The sequence below is a fragment of the Gymnoscopelus microlampas genome (assembly GCF_963454915.1).
Source record: "Gymnoscopelus microlampas genome assembly, chromosome: 19".
Taxonomy (NCBI): Eukaryota; Metazoa; Chordata; class Actinopteri; order Myctophiformes; family Myctophidae; genus Gymnoscopelus; species Gymnoscopelus microlampas.
In genome coordinates, this window is record NC_139956.1 from 26,950,664 (window position 1) to 26,960,663 (window position 10,000).

The following is a 10,000-nucleotide window of genomic DNA, read 5'->3' on the forward strand; positions in this document are numbered from 1 at the left end:
TTGCGCTCTGACATGAGGGCGGATGTATTGAGGAAAGCAGTGAAAAAGAATACTGAGCATTACTGTAATGGCATGGTTCCTTGTTATTTTTATTTTTATTTGTACAGTATTTTTGAAGGGAAGAGGAAGTCACAAAAAAGCTGTCTAGAAATAAAACAACTCCCCAGCTGCCCGTGAAAACCTGTCTTCACTCCAGTGCTCAGTGTGTGTGTTTGTGTGTGTGTGTGTGTGTGTGTGTGTGTGTGTGTGTGTGTGTGTGTGTGTGTGTGTGTGTGTGTGTGTGTGTGTGTGTGTGTGTGCACGCGTTTGCGTGCGTGCATCAACCTGTCGATAGAGAAGGGGTATTTCACTGAGTGGGAATGCCTGGTTTAGATGATGTGTAGCCCCTGGTTGGCATGGCAACCATCTGCTGCTAACATTCGTGAACGCTCTCCGGCAGCCCACACAGTGTCACCACGGTGACATCCAGCAGCAATCTGCTGAGAGAGAGAGAGAGAGAGAGAGAGAGAGAGAGAGAGAGAGAATGAAGCAGGGAAGGTCAGGAGAAGAGAGAGATAAGTGTTCCAGCAGGCAATTGTGAGAGTCAGAGGAAGATAAGTCAGAGGAAGAGAGAGAAAGAGAGCAAGAGAGAGAAATTGCCAGATCGCCAGACGGAAAGAGAGTGAATCCTGATTTATATACTGTATTGCCAATTTACAAGCTTGTTCATTGGTTGAGTATAAATTGAGTCTGCGATTGTTTTAAAGCTCATTTTAAAGTACCACCTTAGTGCAAATACTTTAGTCAATATAGCACTCAAAAACAATCAGAATCAATGTGCTGTGTCTTAAAAATCCATACTGCAATCACTCTCCGACAAGAACTGATATACAAGGCTGCTCTTACTACTTTATACATTTTTATATCAATTTGGACAAATTAATGTCGTTTACATTCCTGGCCTGATTTGTGTTCGCAGCCTGGCCCTGTATGAACATAAACACAACGCATTAACGATCAGCATCCTTTATCATAGCCTTTTCACCAATTGCCATGTGCCTTTTCATACACGTTGTGGCAAACCAGGGGAAGCTCAGCCTCAGATGTCAGTCAAGCCCAGGCTGGGCCAGGTAATAGAGGGCATATACTTTCCTGTCCAGGTTCTGCAGCCAATAGGTAGCTGGCTGTGGTCACACCTGCAGCCCATCTGACAATCAGCGAGCTGAGTACTTAACTCACTAGCTTCTAAACAGCTGATTAGTCAGTTGGAGCCTAGTCTGGGAGGCATTGCATCGGAGCTTGGACAGCAGGGGCGCGGCCACTGCGTTGTTATTCAAATCAACAGCCAATGAAGAAAAGGGGGCGGGTTCCACATGCAGTGGGTGTTGCATGTAAACAGGAGCGACGGGAAGCAATTTCCCCTTGAGAAATTGCGGCCGCCATTGTTGTGTACTGCTGTTTGCCTCTCGTCTGACTTTTTAGACGAGTTGCACAGCTCTCAGACCGGTAAGAGGCGTGTCCGCTCAGATACTGAGCGTAAGTTACATCCCGCCCACAAATACCAGGGCTCTGGCCCAGAAGTTCCTCGCCAGAGCTAGCGAAAACTTCTGGGAACTCAGATTAGTTGGAGCCAGACAACAAGCAGGCAATACGCTTTCTGTCACGAGTGGAAGGACGTCAGTACAAGTGAGTTTTCATTATTCTGAATCATATGGAATGCTGTTGGATGAACTTGATGTCCTCATAATCTTATGGCTCACCTGGTCTCTCTCTCCCTCCCCCCACCTAGGCCACCTGAGCTCCAACACCGTGGGGGAAACCCTGCTTTCCCCCCCAATGGAATCTATAGTCACTGCTCTCTCTCTGCTCTGCCCACAGGACAGCAGAAGCCCCCCTTGTGTAGCATAGGCTAAAAGACACAGCCCCAAGACGAGAAGTCTCCTACGTTTGAGTTTTGACCCACCACCGCTTTTCCCAGAACCTTTTTGAATAAAGACTGTTTAAGTTATACCACATCTGACTCTGTTTCCTATTTTATTGTGAATCTTACCTCCACTACCCTTGGGTTGCCACAACGTGCACAACCCCAAAACATTTTCACACAAAGGAGGGAGTGTCCATGTTTTTCAGTGTGGCGCTGCCGGAGAATAGCCATCTAGAAAGGGTCTGTTTAACATCTATTTGTGTGAAATAACTAAGCTCTAGTGGTGTAACTAAGTACATTTACTCAAGTACTGTACTTAAAGAGGTGGTGCCATGGCTTTGCACTTTTTCTGTTTTTCATGTGTCTATGAGGTTGATAGAACTTCATTAAGCCCCCTGGTGGTGTTTTTATGGTGTTTTATGTCTTCTCTGACTATTTTGAGTTTCTACCTGGAGGCTGAAACCTTGAGGGTCAAACGTAGAAAATAGAAAAACAGCCCTTTAGTGACATAGTAAAAATGTACCCTCCCCCTCATTATCATAACACAACAGGTGTGGGCATGAGGAGGAGGAGGGACTAGGACAGGTGGGCGGTGCTAAGGTGAGAACCAGGTAAACATAATGAAATGGAGGCGTGTCCACATAAAAACATAATTTTAACAATTTCTGTAGACTTTTTTGAAGAAATATCTTCCTAGTATAACCATAATTCCTGATTATGTTTTAGGGGGGAAAAAAATCACTGAAAATCACGGCACCCCGTCTTTAAGTACAATGTTGAGGTACTTTTACTTCTACTCCACTACATCTCAGAGGCAAATATTAATACTTTTACTCCACTACAATTATTTGAAAGCTTTAGTTACTAGTTACTTTTTAGATTTAGATAATTATTACAAAACATACATTACTCACTTGTACCCTATATACATTTCGGCCATTGGAAAATAGACGATCTACAAGCTCACGATGCGACGCAATGTGAGCTTGTCGATCTGCTATTTTCCAAAGATTTTTATACATATACATTTTTAAACTTGTGAAATGGGACATTCTGCATAAGGAGTACTTTCTACTTTTGGTACTTTTTGATACCAATACTTTAGTACTTTTACTCAAGTACGTTTTTAATTCCGGACTTTTACTTGTAACAGAGTATTTCTATATTGCAGTATTGATACTTTTACTTAAGTAAAACATTTGAGTACTTTTTCCACCATTGCTAAGCTCTAGTCCTCTCTCCATTGCAGATGCAGGAGGACGTTGGCTGTCCGCAGCGAGGGTCCCAGAGGGTCTTCAGCATCTTGGACCGTCTGCTTGTCACACACCCCGTCTGGCTGCAGCTGTCACTCAGCCATGACTCCGCCCTCTACATCTTGCTCAGAGAGCCCGTTGGGGTGAGAACCAATCATATTGCTCGCAGTCAATTAGCCAATCAACGAACCAGTCCATCACACAGGCTGAAAAACATGTGTCACTATATGATGACACTATATGTCTCTCTGGCATTTGTGTTTACAGACGTTCCTGGTACGTAAGTGCATCTTTAACCACAGGAAAGTACTGTGTCTGAGGGTGACTGGGGAACGAGCAGCCTCCTCTGTGAAGGAGTGCTTCATCTGTGAGGAGGACTCCAGTGAGTATGAAACAAGCTAGTGATGCATTTAACCCATTAACAGCTGAGGCATATTCTACAAAAAGGCTAATGAATCCAACAGTTTTCTGAAAAACGTATGTTGATATGTCAGTGGTTCTCAAACTTTTTCATGTCAAGGACCCCCAAAATGATATGTATTTGGCCACGGACCCCCATCTCAAAATATTTTGTTCCAGGGACCCCCTGAAGCAAGTAAAAAATGTTTGCACAAATGTGCAAGATTTTTCTAAAATAGCAGATTTACAAGCTCGTAGCACGGCACAAAGTGACGCGCTATGATCTTCTATATCTGCTATTTATGAATAGTATGAAATAATGCTTTTTAGCTGAAATCTAAAATGACACATGATGCTTTCCTGGTTTTAATGCTTTAAAATGCCCGAACCCCACAGGGCAAACAGTTATACATGCACATAACATAGCAAGGTCCAGCATTTTTTTTAAATTATCTTACAGTCACTGCGTGGTTTGATGATAATAGGCTCTATGTACAGCAGCCATATTGGAAAGAAATTGGGCCTCTTCCTTACTTCCTTCATACAGTATGTGTGATATGATACTGATACGTAAATATGTAAATATTTCCCCCCAAAATACAGCATGTCACGAGGAAAACTTGAGAGAATATCTGTTTCCAATATGACAGATCGAAAATAACTTTATACTTGACGGTTATCCACTTGAACCCCAGTATCCCTATTTTGGGGGGAACATTCGACAAAAATAGCAGATCTACAAGCTCGCAACGTGTCGCAACGTGATATATTTGAACCAATCGCCCGCTGTGTTGCAGAGCTGTCACTCAAACTCTGCCTGTTCTGTCACCAGCCTTCGCCTTGGAAACGTCTGCCCTCAGCTTCCCTGATCTGTGTCGACTGGTGGCCTTCTACTGCATCAGCAGGTAAAAAGATATATAATACAGTTATATTATCATTAGGCATTATGATTATAATTGTCACTGTATATTGTGTCATAGTATACAACAGTGGTTCTTAAACTTTATACCGATCTACAAGCACTCTTACGAGGCTTTGTGAGCTTGTAGATCGGCTATTTAAAAAAGTTTTGCCTCTAATTTGGCCAATGTTTTTATTGTTTGTTGATTAAGTCCTTAAATTGTCTCTTTAGAAATGTGCAGCCGGTATACATCGTGTACAAGTTTCCAAACATTTTCGATGTTTTTCAAAAATCTCCAAAAATAGCACCCCACTTTGAGAAACCACTGCCATAAATAAAGATTCAAGGCGTTAAAGCTCAAGTGCGCATTTCTTTATTCCTCCGGCTAACACGTTTCGGCAATCAGCCTTCCTCGAGAGCAAGTTAAAGAGTCCTCTTTAAACTCTCTTTAAACTTGCTCTGAGGATGGCTGATTGTGTGCACTTGAGCCCTTGATGATCAAGCCTTCGGTGGTTTTCTTAATGACTCTTAAACACATTGTTCATTTTAGATACTGTTCTTCCAGAAGCTTGATTGCTATGTAATGCCATTAGAAACGTCAATCTCGCAACCTTGTTAAAGCCAACTATTCTTAAATGTGTCTATACCACCAGGGACTTGGTGACATTGGTTCACAGTAAATATTGAACTACTTTTGTGGTGGTTTCTCAAAGTGGAACCCCCTCAAGGACCCCTGGGGGTCCCCGGGGGTCTCTTTCCAAATAATGGTGATGGTTAGGAACAAATTGAACCCTTATGGGTCTGTAACTCTGAGAGTGTACAAGTGGAACCAAATGGTTCCACTTCTATATTTAAGTTAAAAAATCTTAGCCTTTTAATTTAAAAAAAAAAAGATTTGCACACATTTTCAAGATTTTTCAAAAATAGCAGATATACAAGCTCATAGTGCGGCACTCTGCCGCGCTATGAGCTTGTATATCTGCTATTTTTGAATAGCCAAAGTATACAATAATGGTTAAAGTGGTTAAAATGATTGTGACACTATATTAACTCATTCAGCTGGGGACCCCCTGGTACCCCGCCAAGGACCCCTGGGGGTCCGCAGACCCCACTTTGAGAACCAGTGATCTACAGTATGTCCTTTGTGTCTCTCTCAAGGGACGTGCTGCCGTTCCCACTGCAGCTTCCAGAGGCCATCGCCAAGGCCACCACTCACAGGCAGCTGGAAGCCATCTCACATATGGGACAAGGTACTATGGTAGTCATGGGTCAAAACCATAGACAGTAAAAAGTAAAATCAAGTGTAAAGTTCGGCAAAAACCCATCCGCTTGAATGGAGCCTAATTGCTTCTGACACCAGCAGGGGTGAAACAGTGAGACTACAGGCCATTCATATGTCACTTACAGCCTCAATTTACAACTTGGACGCCAGCCCCTTGGTCGAAACACACAAAAACCTCACTCCAAAAACCTACAGTTACGGGTCTCCACCCAGAAAAGTGATAAGAACCACTATACTTCCATTACATCTCCCCTCAGAGTTCTGGAGCTCACTGAGTCCCTCAGAGATCCAGAATGGACCAGTGGACCAGGTGGGGTCAGCCAGATCCAGCCGGGTCCAGACCGCAGCAGCCCAGGACCCGTGTGCGCTGCTGACCCGGGGCAGGCAGGTCAAAGTGTGCTTCATCAACCCTCTCTTCCTGCAGCTGGAGGTCAGTGTTGTGGTGGAAAGCAGTGGTATCCCAACCCTTTTTTTCCTCCTCCCCCTTCTTACAGCTGACAAAAGCTGAGACCGGCCACACGTGCGCGCACGCACGCACGCACACTCACACAAACAAACATAGTGTGTATATGCGCACGCACGCACGCACGCACGCACGCACGCACGCACGCACGCACGAACAGTGTGTATGTCTGCTATTCAAAGTATTTTTAATACATTTTATACATGAAATGGGACCTTCTGCATAATGAGTACTTTTACTTCTGGTACTTTTAAGTAGATTTTGATGCCAATACTTTTGTACTCTTACTCAAGTATTGTAGTGTTTCTACATTGCAGAATTGATACTTTTACTTATGTAAAACTGTGAGTACTTCCACCCCTCTTGGTTTCCACAGCAGCAGCAGCAACAGCAGGTCTCGTCCCACCACGGTGGGGGCGGGGCCTCCAACAAGCGCCACCGCTTCAAGCGGAGCATGAGGCTGCGGCTCTCCAACGACTCCTCCGTGAACCTCTCGCTGGAGGGGACCGGGGGGTCCTACTCGCCTTCCTCCTCCACGGCGGAGCTGCAGCCCGGCACAGACAGCAGGCTTCAGAACAGCGGCAGCAGTAACCCACAGAGGAAGGTCCACCCCGGGGCCGGGCTCTTGAGGAGAACCAACGCCGTCTCCCCGGGGTCTGCGGAGGAGGAAGCCCTGGTGTCACTGACTGCACCACAGGTAAGCCTTGCTGGACGCGTTTATACAATCTACGACAAGTCCCGGAGAAGACGCGCTGTGATTGGCCAGTAGTCACTTTGATTGGCAGTTGTGCCGAACACTCACCCAAAATCACCCCCAAAACGTCACAACGTTCGGCACGGCGACTCGCTCGCCTAAGCTCGCTCGGCTGTGCCTCTCGTGGCTCAAGTCTGCTTCAGACAGCGTGCCTCCGTCGCAGACAAAAACTATACTTTATCAGCGAAAAAAAAAAGACAATCTACAAGCTTGCATCAAATAGCCAGTGTATAGGGTTAAGTGGTTAAACTGATTTTGAAGCTGTGTAGGCTATATAACTCATGTAGCATGGGGACCCCCTGGAACTCCCTTAAGGACCACTGTGGGTCCCCGGGACCCCACTTTGAGAGCCAGTGGTATAGGTGACACGTTGTCCTCCTCATTACCAGGCCAGGCCGTCTCCCGAGGTGGGCGGGCCTCTAGAGGCGCTGCAGTCGTCCCGGACGGAGGAACCCAACGTGGAGTTGACCGTCCTGGCCTTGGAGAGCTGCCCGGCGCCCTCCCTGGCCGAGCTGGACAGCAGCAGCTCCTTCAGCAGCCTGGACGACGAGCCCGACCCCGATTCGGAGTCGGAAGGGTCGTTTCCCGCCATGCAAACACAGCAGCCTCTCCAACAACAGCAGCGCCCGCCCCTCATTCGATCCCGCGGCGGCCGTGGCGGACTGCACCGGATGAACGCGGCCTTCGTGTGTTTCTTTGCGCCCGAGAAGCGGCTGACGAGGCTGATCGAGGAGCTATCGAGGGACCGGCGCTCGGCCTTCGGCGCCATGGTGCAGGACTTCCTGGCAAAGCAGAGAGAGGTGCTGAAGTCGCTGGCCTCCTGCTCATCGTCGCCATCGTCATCCTCGGTGACATCCGTGGACGTCCTCCAGGGTCTGCGTCTCTTCCTGTGCCAGGCCAAGAGCTGTTTGCTGGACAGCGGAGAGCTGGAGCCTCCCATCGAGACTCTGGTGCCAGAGAATGAGAAAGGTAAGCTGAAACTGGGGCTAGAAACCTTAACCCAGGGGCGTCCGCTGGCCTTGCGGTCCAGGCGCATACCATATATGCTGGTAATCCAGCTTGACAGCGTGTCGCGGGTTCGACTCCCGATCCCGGCGACCTTTGCTGTATGTCATCCCCCCCATCTCTCTCCCCATTTCCTGTCAGCCTACTATCCTATCAATAAAGGCAGAAAAAATATCTTTAAAAAAAACAAAAAAAAAACCTTAACCCATTGCCTTCTAAATCAGTAGTTCTCAAACCTTTTCGTGCCAAGGACCCCCAAATTGATGTATTTGGCCACGGACCCCCCCCCCCCCCCCCCCATCTGAAAATGTTTTGTGCCAGGGACCCCCAGAAGCGAAGATTTGTGTAAAAATATTCAGAGATTTTTAAATGAAAAAATAATGCAGATGTACAAGCTCGCAGCGTAGCACGAACTGACACGCTGTGAACTTGTAGATCTGCTATTTTTGAGAACCACTGTTCTAAATCCTAAGAAAACTAAACTGAAAAACCTATGTTACTATATGTATATAGCTTAAATCTAAAATGGCACAGATGCTTTCCCTATTTTAATGGGTTAAAGGCTACGGGTTTGATTCCCCTTTACAGTCAGTATATGCCGCCACCATTTTTGTTTTGTTTTCTATTGAAGTGTCCTTGAGCAAGACTGCAAGAACTCTCACACAGTGTTAGTCTGTTTGGATATTTAAGAGCACTAAACGCATCAAAATGCAAACGGACTAATGTGAGGCAGTAATTAAAGTGGAAGGTTGGTGGTTTAGAATGTCTGAACCCTATGAGTAATTGTTATCCGCTCCGGTAACAGAAGTACCCTAAGGGTTCGGACAGTCGGAAACACGCATCTGCGTCAGAAGCATTGTTGTGGCCAACGCACGCAGAGGCGTCAGAGGAAATAAGTTTGGTGACCTTATGCCAATTGGATTTTGCTGTTGTAATCGCACCAAAGTTTGTCTAAACACTGTACTGTGTAATGGTACTGCACTCAGTGTACTGTATAGGTTGATACCATAAGTTGTTAAGTTAGACAGATGCTAAGTTGATGTTTACCTGGTATCAGGGCCGCTTCTCCCTACACGCACACTACGCAGGTTGCGTGGGGCCCCGCCTACCCGCCGATCAAAGGAGCCCCCTCTCCGCCCCTCCCTTCAGCAGAAAATAACGTGCATTACTGCGTTCACATCAGCGCAGGCTGTGCAGCGCTGCTTGTCACCCTAAAACCGAAATAAAGTAACAAAAAAAGTAACTTTATCCGCGGGAAACCCGAAAAAAAAACGCGCGTGCATGTGTCCCGTATCATGCGTAGAGCCCCTGTGGAGTCTAAAGAGGCACTGCCTGGTATCGTAGTTCTTTGCAATCTATTTACGTGACCATTGTCCCTGTCGTTGACTAAGCTTCATGACAATTACAGGAGTTCTTAGTGTGTGATATGAAACGTGAGCTTACCATAATCACAGTAATCCTCAATCATATGCCATCATATTCAAGGGCTTTTGGGGAGAGATGAGACAGACTCCATCACTTTTCACTTTAGAGCACTGCAGAGGGCAGGTGTGTGCGTCTGTGTCTTAAAGTACCAAAAGTAAAAGTACTCATTATGCAGTATGTCCCATTTCACAAGTTCGTCATGTATAAAAAATATTTTGAAAATAGCAGATCTACAAGCTCACAATGTGACGCATTGCGAGCTTGTAGATCAGCTATTTTCAAATAGCCAAAGTATGTATAGGATTGAAGTGGTTAATGTATGTTTTTTAATAATAATCAAAATCTTCAAAGTAACTAGTAACTAGGGATGTCCGATATTATCGGCCTCCCAATGTTATCGGCCGATATTAGCAAAAATGTAATATTGGAAAACATCGGTATCGGTTTTTGAAAAAAAAAAAAAAAAGTGAAAGTTACAGGAGTTCTTATACTGTATGGTGTGTGTGATATGAAATGTGAGTTTACCATAATCCCAGTAATCCATAATCATATTCCATCAAGCTCAACAAGCTCAAATAAGCAACTACACTTTAGAAACTAGCCCAAAAAAAAAAA

At 45.6% G+C, this 10,000-nt stretch overlaps 1 protein-coding gene across 1 annotated transcript in view; it reads left to right on the forward strand.

Moving 5' to 3' along the window:
* rin1b (Ras and Rab interactor 1b) overlaps positions 1 to 10,000 on the forward strand; it is a gene marked incomplete at both ends in the record, with an annotated part of 27,729 nt that overhangs the window by 503 nt on the left and 17,226 nt on the right. The window contains 7 exons of the mRNA XM_084042324.1: positions 3,153 to 3,299; positions 3,424 to 3,538; positions 4,388 to 4,460; positions 5,615 to 5,706; positions 5,996 to 6,177; positions 6,587 to 6,898; positions 7,345 to 7,924. Of these exons, the coding sequence (XP_083898450.1) occupies positions 3,153 to 3,299; positions 3,424 to 3,538; positions 4,388 to 4,460; positions 5,615 to 5,706; positions 5,996 to 6,177; positions 6,587 to 6,898; positions 7,345 to 7,924 (1,501 nt within the window). The remainder of the gene's footprint in view (positions 1 to 3,152; positions 3,300 to 3,423; positions 3,539 to 4,387; positions 4,461 to 5,614; positions 5,707 to 5,995; positions 6,178 to 6,586; positions 6,899 to 7,344; positions 7,925 to 10,000) is intronic.